This window comes from Schistocerca serialis, chromosome 2 (genome assembly GCF_023864345.2).
Source record: "Schistocerca serialis cubense isolate TAMUIC-IGC-003099 chromosome 2, iqSchSeri2.2, whole genome shotgun sequence".
Taxonomy (NCBI): Eukaryota; Metazoa; Arthropoda; class Insecta; order Orthoptera; family Acrididae; genus Schistocerca; species Schistocerca serialis.
Window position 1 is genome coordinate 623384160 of NC_064639.1, and position 20002 is coordinate 623404161.

Below are 20002 nucleotides of genomic sequence, written 5' to 3' on the forward strand. Positions count from 1 at the left end.
TCATCTGACCATCATGATCTGGCAGGCAGTTTAGCTTAGTCCACGTTATTTCAGTGAAATATGCGGGGTATAGGAACAGATTGTCTTCTTTGAGGCATCTGTTCTACTTGGAAATTAGATCTTTGGGAGTAAGCTAAACATAAACAATGCGTACTGTTTCTGACTGATAACATTTGTAAAACAAAACTTTCACATACCTTAAGGCTGCTGTTGTTATTACAATGTTCTATTGTGAGTACTACCAGATGAGCTAGAATTTTTAAAAGCCTTCCTGCTGGTGCCATGTAAACTTTCATAATCTTAAAGCACTGCGTTTCTAGCTGTAATTTGACTGCAGCACATTCAAAATGTTATTCAGTGGATTAATGACTTATTTCTAGAGTCAGTAAGTGTCAGTGTTGTAATAAATGAAATTGTCATCACATCTTCTTTAAGTCACTGTAATCCTACAGTAATAAGAACTGACTATGTAGCTTTCTAAATATATCTGTTCAATCAAAGCACACGCACCTGTATTCTATCAACTGATTCTCTTATTTTTTGAAGAGACAACAGTACCTCTTCTCTAATACTTGAAAGACTTCTTAAGTTCTATTAAAATATTTTTATGCCACTCCCTTTGTCTCGGAAATTTCTGACAAGTTGTTTAAACATATAAGTGACATTACATGATTACACGTACATTTGACTTCAAACAAATGATACTCAACCAATTCTACATATCCTCTGCAGATTCAAAACTTTTTTCATTTAGGAACCAGTCTACTATGAATGTTGGGAACTACAGATAGGGATAGAAATAATTCTGGCTCCACGTAACACTATGTATAAATAGCAGTGCAAATTGTCATGTTCTTTCAGCATTTTGAAGTAAACCACATTATGTATGATAAGACGATGAAGGTATCAATATTAACAATATTTTAATTTCTTCTCATAAGTGTAGCTGTGAGAAACAACTTAATACAAAATCATGATTTCTTTTTGCCTGTACTTGCCATTGACCAAGAAGTTAAGTGTTGGTACTGTCGTGGTCTTCAGTCTGAAGACTTGTTTTCTACAGCTCTCCATGCTATTCTATCCTGTGCAAGCCTCTTTATTTCTGAATAACTGCTGCAACCTACATCTTTCTAAATCTGCTTACTGTATTCTCTTGGATTCACTCTATGGTTTTTACCCCCCCCCCCCCCCCCCCCCACACACACACTTCCCTCAGTTACTAAATCGATGATCCCTTGATGATCTCTTCTTCTTGTTAGGTTGTGCAACAAATTTCTTTTCTCCCCAATTCTATTCAGTACTTCCTCATTAGTTATGTGATCTACCCTCTTAATCTCCAGCACTCTTCTGTAGCACAACCCCCCCCCCCCCCACCCCAACCAGCCAAGAGCTTATATTGTCTTCTTGACTAAACTGTTTACCATGTGTTTTTCACTTCCTACATGGCTATATTTCATACAAATATTTTCAGAAAAGCTTTCTGAGACTTAAATTTATATTCAGTGTTAACCAATTTTTCTTTTTCAGAAATTCTTTTCCTGCCATTGGCAATCTACATTTTGTATCCTCTCTACTTCAGCCATCGTGAGTTATTTTGCTGCCAAAATAACAAAACTCATTTAATACTTTTGGTATCTTGTTTCCTTACCTAATCCCTCAGCACTGGCTGATTTAATATGAGTACATTCTATTATCCTTGTTTTGCTTTTATTGCTAGTCATCTTATATCCTCACTTCAAGACACTGCCCATTCTGTTCAATTGCTCTTCCAAGTCATTTGTTGTCTCTGAAAAGAACTACAATGTCATCAGCAAATCTCAAGGTTTTATTTCTTCACACTGATTTGTAATTCCTACTCCAAATTTTTCTTTGGTTTCCTTTACTGCTTGTGATATTAAAATTGAGTAATATTGAGGGTAGGTTCAACCCTGTCTCACTTACTTCATGACCTCTGCTTCTCTTTCATGCCCCTCAACTCTTATAAATGCCATCTAGTTTCTGTACAAGTTGTAAATAACCTTTCACCCCCTGTATTTTACCCCTGCTGCTTTCAAAACTTCAGAGAGAGTATTCCAGTCAACAACGTCAAAATCTTCCTCTAAGTCTACAAATTCTGTAAATGAAGGTATGCTTTTCCTTGACTGTTCTAGGAGAAGTTGTAGGGTCTGTACCGTCTCATATGTTCCTACATTTCTTCAGAATCCAAACTGATCTTCCTTGAGGTCAGCTTCTATTAGTTTTTCCATTCTCAAGTAAGTCATGTTAGTATATTGCAACCATGACTTATTATGATGATCGTTCAGTAATATTCACACCAGAGAGCAGCTGGGTTCTTTGTAATTTGAATTATTACAGTCTTCTTGTCTCATAAATCTTGTTCCCCAAATGGAACAATTTTGTCAGTCTGGCTCTCTCAAGGCTACCATCTACACCAGGGCCCTCGTTTTGACTTAGGTCTTTCATTGCTCTATCATGTTCTCGCAATATAATATCCCCCCTCCCCCCCTTTCATCCTCATCTGCATCCTCTTCCCTTTCTATAATATTGCCTTCAAGTCTATTTCCCTTGTATAGCCTCTCTGTATACTCTTTCCACATTCAAACTTACCCTTTTTTGCTTAGTACTGGTTTTCCATCAGAGCTCTTGGTGTTCATACAACTGCTCCTCTTTTCTTCAAAGGCTTCTTTAATTTTCCTGTAGGTGGTATCTATTTTTCCCCTAGTGAAATATGGTTCTAAATCCTTACATTTGTCCTCTAGCCATTCCTCTTTAGCTCTTTTGCACGTCTTGTCAATGTCGTTGTTTAGATGTTTGTATTCCCTTTTGCCTGCTTCATTTACTTCATTTTTATATTTTCTCCTTTTACCAGTTTAATTCAATATCTCCTGTGATATCCAAGTATTTCTTCTAGGCCTTGTCTTTTTACCTATTTGATCCACTGCTGCCTTCTCTATTTTGTCTCTCAAAGGTAATCATTTGTCTTCTACTGCATTCCTTTCCCGTGTTCTACTCAGTTGTTGCCTAATGCTCCCTCTGAAATTCTCAATGACTTTTCATTCTTTTGACTTACCCATGTCCCATCTCCTTAATTTCCTACCTTTTTGCAATTTCTTCAGCTTTAATCTACAGTTCATAATCAATAAATTGTGGTCAGAGTCCACATCTGCCCCTGAAAGTGCCTTACAATTTAAAATCTGGTTCCATAATCTCTGTTTTACCATTACATAATCAGCCTGAAACCTTCTGACTTCTCCACGTTTCTTCCACATATGCAGCCTTCTTTCATGATTCTTAATCCAAGTGTTATCACTAGTTACTCTTTGCAAAATTCTACCAGTTGGCTTCCTCTGTCATTCCTTTCCCCCAGTCCATATTCACCTACCATTTTTCCTTCTCTTCCTTTTGCTACTATCAAATTCCAATCCCTCATCACAATAAAATTTTTGTCCATCTTAACTATCTGAATAATTTTTTTTATCTCATCATGGATTCCTTCAATCAGGATTTATGGAACATAGTATTTTATAGAGCAACATGTAAGATACAGGTTGTGCTTAGTCTGAACACACTGGCTGGACAACAGTAAGACAGCATAAAGAATAGGCCGAGCACTCATTTACAATCAATTAAATAACACTGTTTCTTTGCTGGCACACCAGAGTACACCAGGGGGCCAACCCAGGAACCCGATATACGTGGACCTGTGAACTGTGTGACACATTCTCTCTGAAATCGTATGCATCATGAGTGAAGTTACATCAAATCTATTCTTCATCTGTGGTGCATGTAAATTTGCACTACTGTGGTGGGTGTGGGGATAGTGTTTATCTTGGCTATGATAATGCATTCACTATGCATTCGGTGTTAAAATCCTCGAATATAGTAATTTTAATATAACCCTTTTAACAGTTCTAAAACTCTCCAAATATAATAATTTTAATATTTCTGTTTAAACACTTCTGAGTTTGCAAATTCAACTTCTGCTCCTATGAAGTTCAATAATGATCAGTAACAGTAAGGATATTTTAAGAGAACTGTCTATATAATCTAGGAATTATTTTACTTATTGCTTTATAAATGAAATGAACTTTATTTAATTTTTATGAATTTTTTCACCTGAATCCTTTGAATGAAACTTACGTTAAAGCATATTAATTTTCGTTTCATAATAATAGAAAATCGAAACAAGCGAATATGTCATGACTATGGGAAAGGAATTGCTGATCAGTGTTACCCCATGGTATGGCATAATTCTGATCAGGGTTTATTTTGCTTGATTATCAGTGTTATACTTTTACAACAATGAAAATATTATGCTTTTAAAAAAGTTAAAACACTACTGTAGTTACAAAATAAATAAAAATTGGCCTACGCTTTTAACTATAAGAACAAGAAAAGTCAAACGTTTTAAACTCGACAATCAGATTTAACCTACTCCATAGACCTAATATCAGTATCAGAGAAAATAAATTTCCCTCATTTGCAATGTATTGGGTCCATCGCTGCGCCGATTTATTCTTTTCCTATGTCCATTGTGTTTGCAACATTTGAGAATACAAAAAAGGTTGTGGCTCCAGTGTTTATTTTTCAGATGAAATTAACTTCATAGAGTCCCAAACTTGTCTTTCTTATTATCTGGCCAATAAAATGTTGAATTCTTTTCTTTCCTGGGAATAGAACAATAGCACCACTTAGTAATTGCTGTGTCTTTCCTGTTTTGACTTAAGTTGAAGTGGTATCTTTAAGGGAAAATTGACATGAGTCTAGCACTTCAGAGCCTTAGTTACTTGTTTCCAGCATATTTTCGTCTTCTTGTGACTCTGCTCTTTCCTTGTATCCTCTATATCACAAGTGACCAAATCCTTAACCTCCATGCCTTTCCCCAGAGGTAAAGTCAGTTGCTTTGCATAGTGGAAAGGTGTGCTTGTATTTGGGCCAACAACTCAGGCTTGCTGGAGTTGTTCTTCAAAGAATGCAGCCCAGGAGGGTTTATCAGTGTTAATCATTCTTATTTTGTGGAATCTGATGCAATACTTCTTCAGGACAGAAAGACACAAAACCAGTGTTATTATGTTAGCCACAGAATTCATACCTATCTTCATCAAATTTTCTTTCAACAGTTTATGAGATACTGACTTGTACATCACTCCTCTGTTGGATTTCTTCCATTCATCTAACATACATTGCTGTACTATCTTTAAGGGGCAAAAGAATGTCACGCCAAGAAGCTGGTAAGGGTGGGTCACATTTGGAGGAATGAAGACAAATATAATGTCATATTCCTCACAAATCTTGATGACATTTATTAAGATATAACTGGATAAGTTATCCCCATTCATAATCTTGTGTCCTTGTAATTTCTTGGCATAGAGCAACAAAATTTTCATTAACCATGATTCAAATGTGTTAAGATCAAACCACTCACTCATATTCCTGTTGTAACCAGCTCCATCGACATTTCCCTCAGTCCAAGTAATCATACAGGCTTACTTTCATAAACAGTAAATGGGGGTAGCAATGTTCCATCTGCAGCTGCTGCCATCATAATACTGATACTAGTTTTAGATGTGTCTAAAATTCTCACGGGATGCTTCAAACCTCTTTTGACAAACACCGTCACCTGTCTTGGGTCATCAGAAGATTTTATTTTGGTGTTGTTAATTATATTAGAGTCACTAACTCCATCCAACATTTCCCTAAGATTAATATAATGTTCTGCATCCAAACAGTTGATATAACTCTTTTTGTGTTCTCTCCAATTCTCACTATCAGTTTGGTGTTTCTTCTCAGAAATGCATGAGCCCACTCTAATCCTGGCTGATTGACTTTAAATGTGTTTTCCATTTTCTTTGCATGGCCAAGGTAACCTGTACAATGTTGCATACATCTATGTTTCTCAGTGGAAAACCCCACTTGACACATATTAATAAATCCTCAACAAGTATTTCCTCCTGTTTGCTGTTTAAAGCTGTTGGCACACCCATCTTGTGTTTACACTTATTCCATATCTTATCGTTAAGGGTTTTGTATGGTACAGCAAAATCTTCTAAAGCTCTCCTGATGCTCATTTTCCCTTGGCGTGTGGCCTTTCCTGCATTTTCCGGGAAAATGAAATTGGATTTGCACCTTCCGCTGGACCCAAGTTACTTGACATACGTTCTCACCATGTTCCTTATTACCGTATAACAAGACAACTTTGCATATAAAGCCCTATAACTACACAACAGTATTACTTAAAAAGTTATGTAAATGTTCATATGATACAACTAATGAACAGTTAACAATATTAACTTCCTCTGTCTGTACAGCCTGTGAAGCTCTTCAAGTGAAGTTTTCACTGTTAACTTTTTTACAAGCATTAAGCTGTTTCTCACAACACTTACTGGTCAATTGTAGGTGAGAAACTGAGTGAATTCTTGGCATTCAGTCAAGTAAACAATAATGTTACCTTTATTAGTACATCATGCACTGGGTCTCCATTATTATTGCAGTTTCATGGGAGAGCTCAACTTTCAAACTACAGGTCAAATAATTGATATTGCCCAGCTCTACCAGTATTTTCCCATTTTATGATATTCCATATTATGTCTGTTGATCTAGAAAGTACAAAGCATAATCTAATAGGGAACTTTGTAACATTTGTTGTAGAGCCTATATGTCCTCTAGATGGTGAAAATTTGCCTGTGAAAAAATAAAAATTAGAAAGTAAAGTAATAATTACAATACCAATTGTAAAGTAGAATTAACAAGTATGTAGCTTCCCTTGCACAGTTGGTCTGTGTTTTCATATTTTTTGGGCACATATAAAGACTATTCAACGTGTTAAAACAATTCCTCAAAGATACATGCATTTGAAAGCTGTAATATTACATTTTAGTTCTAGTATTCAGCTTAGTAATATAATCTTATAAGATAATGTCAAATGATGTATTAATGGACAGGGTAATTTGATTCACTCCTGAAATTCAGGGAGAATATAAAAGTGAATATTTACAATTTCTATTTTTAGTGTATTTGTTTGTTGAAACTGTTTTTATTTTCATTTCTCAGTGTGTGAGTCAAAGCTGGTATTTACAAGTGACAATGCAGCTTTTCTGGTTATCACCACTTCTACTGTACCCTCTCTGGAAAACGCCAAAAATAGGGAAAATCCTCTTGGTTATCTGTTTTATCGTTGGACTGGCAATAGATTTTGGTGTTGCATATGGATTTGAGATTAGAGTTTCAGTGCCAGAACGCAGAGCTAAGTGAGTATTAATAGTTTTTTAATCTGCCTTTTTCACCAATGGTAGTAGCTCCACTACAATTAAATATTTTCTCTCTTTTGTAATTTTATGTTACTAGATAAACAATGACATTAAATATATTCTTCTCACCTGTGAATACTGTAACATGATGAAGACATGATCAGCATAGAATGAAACTTATGATAAATCAGAAGTAGTTTGCCACAGGGTTAGCTAAACATAAAAAGCAGCATTAATGTACTCTAGCAAAAAAAGATGCATTCATCATTGAAATATGAACTCTTTGGAAAAAGTAACTGTGTGATATGAATGTCAAATGAAGGAAAAAAAAATTAAAAAGTTTCATTGCAACAAATTAATTCGTCTGCATGCAAAAAAGTGTTTATAACATGAAGTTATTTCACATAAGAGTAAAAGTACAATGCTTAAAGCAAGTATGAGAGCAAAGTACAATGCTTAAAGCAAGTATGAGAGCAATGGACTTAGAGAAAAGCTCAATATTTACCATTATATTGTAACCTGTGGTAGCAACATGGAGTGAATGACATGTCTTCTCTCTAGCAGCTAAAACTGTTGTAGCTGCAGCTCAAATTCAAGCACAACATTAAAGAATTATTGCAACTGTGATAATACATAATGCTATGGTATAAATGTGTCTGTGAACTGGAGGATTATGTGTGAGTAGTTCTGTTTAAGTTTCCCTTAATTGTGGCTCACTGATACCCCAAGCAAAGCTTATCAACATTGACAGTACACAAGGAACAGCAACTAACAATGTTTAAAAAATAATTTCATTTTAATCTTGGTTATGATGACAATGGCATATGCTCTACACAATACTGTGGTGAGAGGCAGATAGTAGAATTCATTTTACAAGTATTACTCTGCGTGACCTGCACTAATGTTTATATAAAACATCATTGATTATTAAAGCAACAATAATTTCAGGCTAATTGTTTAGAAATAAACCCTACTCTTTCCACCATATCAGTGCTACACTTTTTTCAGAACAACTTATTGTATAGAACTGTTAAACAGATATTGTTTCTTCCATAACCTATGATTCATTTGGTATGCCACCAATGTCTGCTTGTGTCTGTGTATGTGTGGATGGATATGTGTGTGTCTGTGTGTGCGAGTGTATACCTGTCCTTTTTTCCCCCTAAGGTAAGTCTTTCCACTCCCGGGATTGGAATGACTCCTTACCCTCTCCCTTAAAACCCACATCCTTTCGTCTTTCCCTCTCCTTCCCTCTTTCCTGACAAAGCAACCACTGGTTGCGAAAGCTAGAATTTTGTGTGTATGTATGTGTTTGTTTGTGTTTCTATTGACCTGCCAGCGCTTTCGTATGGTAAGTCACATCATCTTTGTTTTTAAATATATTTTTCCCGCGTGGAAAGTTTCCCTCTATTATATTCATACAATTAAAGAAACATTTTGTTGTCTGGTAATGCAGGTGAAGCACGGCCAGTTTTTCTCTCATTCAATCTCAAAAAGTAGAAGCTCTTACAGTAGCTCGTGGTGGGTTTATGGAATATTAATTATATTTCAGTGATGTTTTTTACTAGGATGTTACTTGTTTGCATGTCAAATGTGGGGAAGAAGCAGCATTCTTTCATTCGTCCTATTTCTCAAACATCCTGTGTACCCAAAATTTGTAAAGTTATTGGTGTGAGTATGTAAGATACACATGTAGAAAATTAAAACCAACTATTCACAAATGGCTAAGTAACCGTAATGTAGCAGTAAAATAGTTTTTTTCACATTTTCACTATATGTAATGATTTCTGTGAAATTTACTTCTTTGATGGTACACTAATGTTGAAGCTGTGATGAAATGTGAAGCTATATACAGAAATTAAGAATTATTTAAATGTTCGCTTCTTACCATACAACAGCTGAAAATATTAAATTGGGATACATGGATTTGATAGATATCCAAAACATTAATATATGTTCCCTGACTATCTAATATTTTAAGACAGTGATATGGGTTGGTTTCCAGCAGAAATAGCTTAGGAGTAAGTTGGTTACTGGAAACAAAAGATTTGGCTCTGTGGGCTTTCAAATAAAATGATGTGGTGAGTGGTCCTCAACTATGTACCCTCTGACTCAGAGTTGAAATATTGAAAGTTTTGGCTGGTTTCATTGTCTAGGGGCTGGGATACATAGTTGCTGCATTACAAGCCAAATACTGCTGAGTCTACAGTATACAATATGAATACACACAAGAATTGAAAGGTTGAAGGTTCCTATCACTTGGCAATTCAAATTTTGAATGTAACATAAACATTTATACATGAAAGATTTCAATTAAATAAATTCTGCAGGTACTATTTTAACAACTTTAAATGATGAGTATGATAGAAGAATTACCTTTAAGAATGCCCTTTATTACTGTAAAACACATATTGGTGTCAATGGTTGAGCGATTAAATAAAATATAAGTTGAATAACAGAGAAACAATAGATACCTACTTCACGTAATCAGTTAAGAGCAACATCATGGCATGCAAGATATTCTTTTCTAATTGCAAACTACACCTTCAGTGCAGAAGCCACGAAAATCTCACAAGTGCACAAGTTGGCACTGTGAAATATTTCTATCTCCTGCGAACACACATAAAGCACTCCACACTCTCCAAGTCTCTCCTGTAACCGAGCGTGTGTCGCACTGTACCATCCAGGACTACCCTGTCCTCTCCATACTCTTCAGAACTCCCACTTCCATCCAGTCTACCCATCCATGAGCACTGTGATTGGCTAGAGTGCTCCTGCCACGTCTTCAAGCCAACATTCACTTACAAACAGAATGAAACATTTGAAATACTGGATTTAGATTTAAATAAATTGAAATTAAATAAATATTCTTATGGCTGGACCATAAACACGCTCTAACACACATTATTAAATACATAAACTAATTTAATAAACATACATCAACAGAATAGAAACAAAGTAGGTCTGTAGTCTAATGTAAAAGTACATAGTTTATTTTTATCTTTTACTTTATTCAAATTTCAAATAAAATTCTTTGTTACAATACCCTTTCTCATTATTTTTAATTTACTAATGTTTATTATTAAACTGATGTTAAATAGGAGTTTCTCATTTTTATTGTTAAAAGCATCCTTGAAGATTTAGATGAATAGTATGTGGACAAATGGAGTTTCATTTATTACTAATTGTAGTCAGATGTGAAATGATAATGTGCTTAAGGAACTCTACACAAGTGCCTGTAAAAGAAAGAGCAGACATTGTTTATTATATTTGTTTGCAGTCTCAAAGTGAAAAATAAATTGTTGGTATAATTTGTCTACATCCTAGACAGATACTTCGCATAAGATAACAACATGGCCAGAGTGCTAACAAATGAAATGCAGTGGTATACAAATCTTTTTCTTTTTTATTATAGTAATTCCTCAGATGAGTTACTTCATCAGTGGCTGTAGTGGACCTTCCATATCTGCTCTTGACCAGTGAAAATTTTGAGTGTGATGTAACGTATTCTTTGTATTCTGTTGTGCATGTTCATTTTAACTCTAGACAGGAGTTATCTAATACAGAAAACAGTATTTGAACAGCTATGTGTGCATGTTTATATGTGTCAGCCACGACTTTAGCACTGAAGTTCATGGTCAGCTGCTCCCAAGTGGTTTAATTTATCAGTACCATTGCTAATGATAGGCAAAAATTCTGAGAGAAATGTTATGACCTGTGGAATAGCAAGGTAGGAAACCAGAAAACCAGTTGAATCACTGAGAGAGCTGTGGAGAAATTTTTTAGGGACCTTTGAACTATTTGGAACCAAAATTAATCCACTTCTGACAGAAAACTAGTGTTTCTTCATAGTGCCATTGGTGTTTATGTGTTTATTACATCTCAGAAAATTAGTGGTTTGACTTTAAAGCAATTGAGAAGCACTGGAAAGTTTTCCCCTGTTATGTCTGCAAATAAATGTATACTGAACTTGAAGGTAGGTTTGTGAAGGCTTTCTTCCCCTTAATGTGTATCAAATGAAGGGAATAATTGTGCATAAGAGTGTGTTAATACACATTCATGTAAGCTATGCAACTGCATAAGTCCAAAATTGAATCAAAGAGCTTTTGTTGCAACACAGTCAGCATTCAAGCACTAACTTGGAAGAAATGGCTGTAAATGTTATGTTTGATTTATTTATCCCACATGTATAGTTGTAACAAGTATCCCTCCATCCAAAATAAATTTAATTTGTAGAATTATCAGAACTGATTAGTATTCAATGATAGAAAATTCAGTGAAGATACGCTCCCACAGATGACTACAGTTGGCTATGGGACAAACTCACATTGTGTGCAGCTGTGCAGCACTACCACTCAAGGGACTTTGACAGTCTATGCATGACTATTGCAGATCTGCAAAAGTCCTTACATAGGCCCAACATTTCACTAAAGGAAACAACAGCATAACTAGTTCTGCGAAATCATATTGTATAAGGTCTCTAATACCGTTACATGATGGCAGAGCTATTTATGCTGTTGTCTGTTTTGCTATAACAACAGGCAATGTGATTATCACTGGGGGTAGCCTTAACTCAATGCACTGGGTGCAGTGCAGATTGAGGTGCACCCCATCCATATTTGTTCCCTACATAATTGTTCCTCATAAAGCAGTCCATGAAGCTTTATTGTTACTTTACAGCTACTAACAGCTGCATGGCATAATTGTCTGCTCTCAATACATTGAATCTAGCCTGCTTAGTTCCCTTAATTCTTACTAAGATGTAATTAAGAATTCTCTTCTCCCATTCTTAGGAGAGTCACTTTTATTGCCAACTTCCAAACAGAGAAACATAAACTATAAGATCTCACAATGATAGGTATTGAATCTGTGCGTATTTCTAACCTATATAAGTGATATTCCCAAACTGTTATGCTCATACAAAAACTGTGATGTTGTTGATGACTCTATCGGATAAACAGAGGGCCCATGCTTAGGAATACCAGACATAATCCAGATGATAGCTCTACAGTTCTACAACTGACTGCGAAAATAGTATTAGTCTTAATGTAACAAGGCACATACATTTTATGCAATTAGAAGTAACCTGCCTGTGCCAGAAATGAAACACTATGCGTAAAATACCCTAGAGTCCAGCTGAATAACAAACCAGAAATGAAGTCAACACTTAAATAGGCAAATTAACGAGCTCAGTTCAGCACGCTTTCAGTTAGAAATTTCTACCTTCCTGTTAACGTGAAGACAAAGGTGCTGTGTTATCCCACACACTTCCACTTCTTCTTGATCTATTTATTGTCTTCTAGGAAACTAGGATAAAGAAGCTATACTTTCAACAAAATTTAAAACAAAGAAAACTATAAAGTAGATAACTACATAAAATATGAAAGCCTCTTCCAAGTTTTGGAATCCTTACACTCATTATCAAGATCACTGATCCACTAATAGCATTTATTGCTAGTTTCAGATTAATTGTAATTTTCATTTTTGGCCATGAGATCCACAAATAATTTTCATGAAGACTTTTTCTTTGTCTAAGTTCAGAGTAATGTTCTGTATTCTGGTGCAGATGTGTTGAACAAGCTTTCATTTGCCACAAAAAAAGAGTTTGACAATCCCCATAAATTCAAAGAAAAAGAAAACAGAACCGAATTAGCCACATAAGCAGAGAAAAGACAAACAAGGAATCATTCTAGCACTGATACCGACCAAAAATGGTGAAATCCAATGACATAAGTGACTCTCATAAAGGACAGATTGTTATGGACCAGTGCCTTGGAACAAGCATTTTAGAAATGGTGAAGCTGGTCATCTGGTTGCATAAATCTTTGGAAAGCAGTTGAAAGATGATGAAACTGTGAATATCTGACAAGATGTTGAACAGTCACACCTCATCACAGATCGTAAAGATTGGGGGCTTGACCACTCTGCAGGTGAATGTTAGTAGCAGATCTGACAGCAGAGTTCAGTGCTGGTGTAGGAACAAGTCTTTTGAACTACACTGTTGAGCACATATTTTTGAACATGGAGCTCTACCGCAGATGACCCTTACATGTTCCCATACTGATCTAACGCTATCATCATTTCCTGTTGCTGTGGGCATAGGATCATCAAGGTTTGATGATGGATCAATAGAAATGTGTCACATGTTCAGCTGAATCATCAGATTGATGGTCATGTCCAGGGATGCAGTCATCCAGGTGAATGGAGTATTATGTTATGGGAGAGGTTCACCTGGGCTTCAATCAAACCTGCAGTAGTAATTAAGTCATCATGACAGCTGCAGACTGTGTGAATATTATTTCTGGTAACCTGCTTCCCTTCATGCTTAATGTCTTCCATGATGGCGATGGCATCTTGCAGTAGAATAACTGACTGCATCGCAAGGCTAGAATGGTGCTACAGTGGTTTGAGGAGTATGATAGAGAACTCACATTTAAATCTTGGCAACCAAATTTGACTAATCTAAACCTGATAGAACACATCTGCTATCAGATGCTACTCCACACTCATGAACCAATGCCTCATAATTTATTGGAGTTGTGTGACCTTCATATAGATATTTGGCCCTACATATCTCTGGAACTTATCAAGGATTTGTCGAATCCTGTGATGATGTATCATGCCTAACAGTATCAACCTAAATATGAAAGTTGCCATACCTCAGCATTGTGACAACTGTTGTTTCCAGAATGGACACACACCCTGGACAAAGATATAATGTTTACTAACTATGTCAACCTAGATGTACTCATTCATGGCATCTGTCTTTGTACCAGAGCTGCACGTCTTTAACATGTATGGTTACTACTGATGAAATCTTTCTCAGTGCTAAAGGTACATTTTTTTAATTATTAGATTAGCAATCACTGATAACACAAGATTTGTAAAAGTGTGCATTTTTAAAGAAATCCTTTAACTGTGAAGTTACCTACCAAACTATGTAATTTAAATGGGGCCACCTTATCAGTGTAGACTATGTCCATAACAGTAAAGTAAATCTATGCATATGTGCCTCACTTCTAGTAGTTGGTGTAATGTTTGTTGTCACTGTGAGAAAGTAATAATTAAATCTAGTGGTCACTGACTTTACTGTGTCATCATTTCTGCCCTAGCTGTTGCATTACCTCACTGATTTTATTTATGTTTTGGGTAATAATGTTCCAGGTTGTTTTTACTTTCTTCTTTATACTATTTATGTGAGTTACTTGCCATCTGAATTATCTACATGTCTTTTCCTGTTACAAAGATGTTATTCTTGAAATTTTGAACAGGTGACCTATGAATTGTGTGTTTTAATATTAGTGGTTTCATGAATTTTTGCTTGTGTTATTACAAGCTCCAAACTGCTGATCATTGCAAAATCTTTGAATATCAATGTCTTATATTTTATTTGTATCCCTTCTTAATGTAAGTTACACCTCTTACACACTTTATTTACAGCAATATGGTGCTTAGACATACCTCTTTAGAAACAGAATTTTTATTTCAGTGGTTAACTGACTGAAGTTCAGAAAGATGTAATATGTCTACTTGGTTGTTATGCTGTTCATTACCTAAAAATTAAATTCATGAATTTAATTTTTTACCCTTTAATATTTTTGTGTATTAAATTTGATTCAACCTCCTTTTTATGTTCACACATTTCTGTCTAAGTCTTCTCAATATAAATTGTTTGAGCTCTGGGTGTGCACTAAAAGCAGCTGTTGCTCTTACATGATGATTTAGCAATGTTCCCATGAATGGCAGTGTTCCCTGTTAAATGTTCTCCTATCCACTTCCAATTCCCATTGAGGTGTAAACCCTGACTTCTGAAACCCCACCTACCAACAGGATCTACAGGATCTAAACTCATGTTTCACTGATTAACAGAAAGAAGCAGTTGATTCAACTCCATGATAACAAGCTTCAAAAAACAGACTCCACCCCAATAAAAAAATCTCCACAGGACACAGAATCCTCCTTCGAATCATTCTTGCTCAAAGATTGTCACTTATTTGCCTTTGCCTAAAATATGTACTATACTAAAACGACTATTTACCTGGGGCTTCTAAGCTAATTTTTCATACAACACCTGGTTCATGCATACTCCTTGTCTGTCACCTAATATCTGGACTACCCTCCTCTTCTCTCCTTGCATGGAAACAACTGGTTTCCAGTTGAAAACATGCCTTAACTCCATAATAGTCTTCCTTGTCTAACTGAGGTAATAGGGCAAAAATATTTTTTTTGTGCCAATGCCAATAAAATTGGGCATTATTCTTTTTGATTCATTGTTGTTTCAATTTAGAGATTTTTTTCTTGCACATAACCATATTTCTGGTAATTTAATACTACTGTGTGTTCAGGTAACTGGGAGTAGATTGCTATTCACAACATAAATGACAACATGAACCACTAATGATTTTATCCATAAACTTCATGGTAGAATATTTCATCTTGATATCACTTGTAGACTAATCTGTGGCAGGACAAAATGGACACATATGACATACATAACATGCCAGTGCAAGATCTTTTTGTGTGCCTGCAACAAGTCATGTGACCAGAGATCTTGGATATAGTGGTTTGGATGGCATGTTTCATATTTTATTTGACTTACATAGATGCAGGATGATACAGCAAACACATTTGGTTGCCATTAGGTGTGACCACATCCTAGATGATAAGCAGTGGGGCACAGCTATTGGAAAGTAGGCAGGAAGTTAATATCACACATAATGTCAATTCATGGCACTGAAGAAGATTCCTGGAAAGAGAATGTGTCTAACAGCCATATGGACATGGTTGAGCACATGTTACACCATCCAGCAGCATTATTATCTTTCCCCACATGTCCAAAGTTGTTCCATCAGATTTGCACCAACTCTGGCATAAGACATTTTGGCAGACTTTGGGTTACACATCTCCTATGTGATTGTGTATGGTTGGCTTCAAGTGGATGAACTGTTCAGTACATGTAATAATCCACCGGTTGCTTTGGCCAATGGCTTTGTCAACAATAGACACACATATGCACACATGCACACTCACACAAACGCAACTCACACACTTTACTCTGAGTGAGTTGTGCTTGCATGAGTGTGTGTGTATGTGTGTATGAGTGTCTGTTGTTGACAAGGGCCATTGGCTGAAAGCTTTAAGTGTGAAAATCTTTTTGTTGTGCCTATCTGCAACTCAGCATCTCCAATGTATGGTGAGCAGCAACTTTCCTTCTCATAATATTGTTACATTCCGTCCTGGATTGTCCACCAGTTGCATTTCACTCACACAAGACATTGTATGGCATAGTGAATGTGGTTACTTACCTGCTATGAATGATTCCAGGAAATGTGCGGTGTTAGGGATGACCTACTACAATGTCACATGCTCATATTTCATTGTGCATATAGACCCGTACTCCATCTGATGGACTTAGACTGACTCTACGCGAAAGGTTTTCTGCCCTTATACTAGACCTATGCACCAATGCTCACCTCAAGAGGGCACTTGTCTAGCAATGGGAAATGTTCGACAGGCCGTACATGCTATACTGCCCTGTGAGAATATTACACTCCATACTGACAGTATATGTGCCACTATCATGTGAAACCACACACAGGAAGTATAACTCATTGTCAGTTGTAAGTTTTCAGGTATATCTTATAGCCATATAATTATTCCATGAGTCACAATGTTGCCACAACTCTTATTAGTACACAAATTAATTACATGGCTATGTAGTTTTGTGGACCTCAAAAATCCTTCAACTTACAGGCATGAGTGTATATAAAATGTACAGCATAGTGCATCAACTTTTTTAATCTTGGTGGTTATCCTAACAGAGAATGGTGTCAGTGAGCCTCATACATGACAACAGGCATACTGCAATGATCTGTTTCTTTTTTGGAAACTAGAGTATATTGTGGCACAGCAAGTCATATTTTTTGCATTTGTGTTATTAATTCATTAAAGATCACAGATGATGTCCATTAAATTCATGAATAATCTCCTTCTTCCAGGTAGAATTCACTGAAAATTATTTTTGTGGTTTCAAAATCAGTATAGTTTCTTTTAAAACACAGTATCTCTTTACAGCATTGAATGGGATAATGATTACAAGACAAGAATGTACTATACCACACACACTCGGTACAATTCTTGGCTTGTTGGAGTAATCACTGGGTACATGCTTCACAATATTAAAAAGCAAAAAGCTGAGTTTAAGATGCCAAAAGTAGGTGTCATTTTATTTACAGGTAACTTATAATTGAAAATATTATTTAAATATATATTTTAGCCAATAGCTCTCTCACTGTTTCAAATAAATACATAACACTTCTCTTTTTGTGTTCTAGGTCACCACAGCTGTGACAGTGATTACTTTAACATTTCTCACAATAGGCACAGTATTTGCATTGTACCCCTTCAATCTTCCAAATTATGTGTATAGCCCTGTCAATGCAGCATTTTTTCACACATTTATCAGAACAGGTTGGTCTACAGGAGTTGCACTATTGGTGTTTTCATGCTGTACTGGCTATGGGGGTATGTACATCATTTAATTTCACAGTTTTCAATTGGGAATCATTTGTGATAGAACATTTTGTTACAAAAACACAAAACTTAACTTTCTGGTTTTCTTGTTTCTCAGGTGTTATTAATGCATTACTTTCATGGAAAGTGTTTGCACCATTATCTCGTATCACTTATTCCATGTTCCTCACTCATGGAGCAATACAAATGATGCTGATGTACAGAACAACAGCAATAATTCATCTGGATGATACAAATGTGGTACGTGCCTTAAGTCTTCTTGTGTGAGCTCATATAATCCGAAAATTAATTATATCTACAAATCTGTATTTATTTCTTATTGTGCTCTTTTGGGTAAATGTTAAAAAGTCAGGAGAGACATCTTATGCATAAATTACAAAACTGAAAAATGTATTTAGAAAACTGAAGTTCAACTTTGACAAATAGTGAAAAAGTTCTGTTATTGTGATTTTTGTTGCTCCTGTAAATTACCTGTACAACTAGATACTTGTAACATAGGGTATATCATTATGCTGACAATATATACACACAATGGCATGAACAGTATATGCATAATAATATATAAAACACAAAGATTTACAATACATGCTGTTTCACAATACTTATTGCATCCAAATGCATCATGTTTTATGACACCAGGGTTTAAAAAATAAAATTTTGTGACATATTATTGTCTTTGAGTGTACATGAATGATGTAGTGGTATAATACAACAATTGGGTCTACTGCTTAACATGCTACATAAAATTTACTATTCACATGGTAAACAAGTAACTTTAACTCAATGTCTACCCACATACTTTGCCACACTGTAGTATTCTTTTTCTATCAGAATTTTTTTAGAGTCACAAGGAAAGTCTTCTCAGTTTGAGACATTGTAGTTCTCTTGTCAATGTTTTGTTAATTTCATTCTGGAGCACTGATGTTCTTGTTTTTTTTTTTAAAAAAAAACCATAGTATAGGTGAAAGGTTGGAATGTTGGCTGCTATTTTGTTCCTGTTATTCCTCTTAATATTATACCATTTCTCATCTGTAATAATCTCACTGTCAGTGGGATGTTTAACTCTAAGTCACCTTGTTTCCTTCACCATCTCATCAACATTGTAATTCATTATATGTTTCTCTACAACAATACTTCCATAACTTCTCTTGGATTTGTATACTGCCCATTGCTGCACTTTATTTAACACTCTTTTCATTGTCACTGCATATCCTAGAATCAGAGTGACTACATGTGTAAAGTTCCTTGGGGTTCAGATGGATAATATGCTAAAGTAGAATCATCATGTAGATGAAATAACCAAGAAGCCCAACTCAGGAATTTTTGCACTTAGGGGCATGTGTTGACTTGAAGACCAGGGTTACAGTTTATTATGCAATATCTGGGACAGTGTAGGAAAATTAAGTGAAGTATTCCTTCAGCAGAAGTGAGCAGTAATAATAATGCATAACACAGATAACTGAACATCTTTCAAAAGCCTCTCCAGATATCTTGGATTTCTTATACTCAGTTACCACTGTATTTGGTTCTAAATGGTAATAAAAATACAACTGGAGTTGAAATGTGATTTTTAAATCCAGGATAATGATACAAAATTAATATTATGTAGCTTTTGCTCCTTGTTTGGGGTTCAAAATGGAGTTATAAAACCTAGTGCAAAGGTCTTTGATATGCTCTCATTAGTCATAAAGCAAGAAATTGAGAATCCCCACAAATTTAAAAGAAAATTAAAAAAGTACATTTCAGCCACTTCTTCTACAAACATTCTCAAGATCTACATCAAAGGATTGAAGATTCATGTCAAGTACATGACAAATAGCATGTGTATTGTAAACAGGCCTCTGTTGTTACAGTTGTAGATACTGGGTGTGGCAGAAAAATGGGCCAATTTGTGTATAGTGAAACAGGCTGAGGATTATACTGTAAAACATTTTAAATCACAACAACAACAACAAAAAAACCTTGAGTATTGTAATTTCACAGACTGTTCATGTTTTGAAAACAAAGTCTTGTAGGTGGCCACCATTGTTATGTTGAAACTCAGACAATCTGTGACAAAATTGTTCACAGCACATCAAACAGTTTCACAATTGTCTGTAGATGTCTAGCATACACACTGTGTTCCTGGAACTCACAAGGGAAATAATCACAGACAGATAAGTCAGAAGATTTGGGAGGCCACAAAGTGTCCCCATTCCTTGAAATGATATAGTTACCAAATA

General features: G+C 35.5%; 1 protein-coding gene across 1 annotated transcript in view; it reads left to right on the top strand.

Annotated features, from left to right (window-relative positions):
- Nucleotides 1–20002, top strand: part of LOC126457681 (nose resistant to fluoxetine protein 6-like) — a 621246-nt gene that overhangs the window by 531165 nt on the left and 70079 nt on the right. The window contains exons 8-11 of the mRNA XM_050094185.1: nucleotides 7051–7247; nucleotides 17322–17460; nucleotides 17582–17771; nucleotides 17878–18020. Of these exons, the coding sequence (XP_049950142.1) occupies nucleotides 7051–7247; nucleotides 17322–17460; nucleotides 17582–17771; nucleotides 17878–18020 (669 nt within the window). The remainder of the gene's footprint in view (nucleotides 1–7050; nucleotides 7248–17321; nucleotides 17461–17581; nucleotides 17772–17877; nucleotides 18021–20002) is intronic.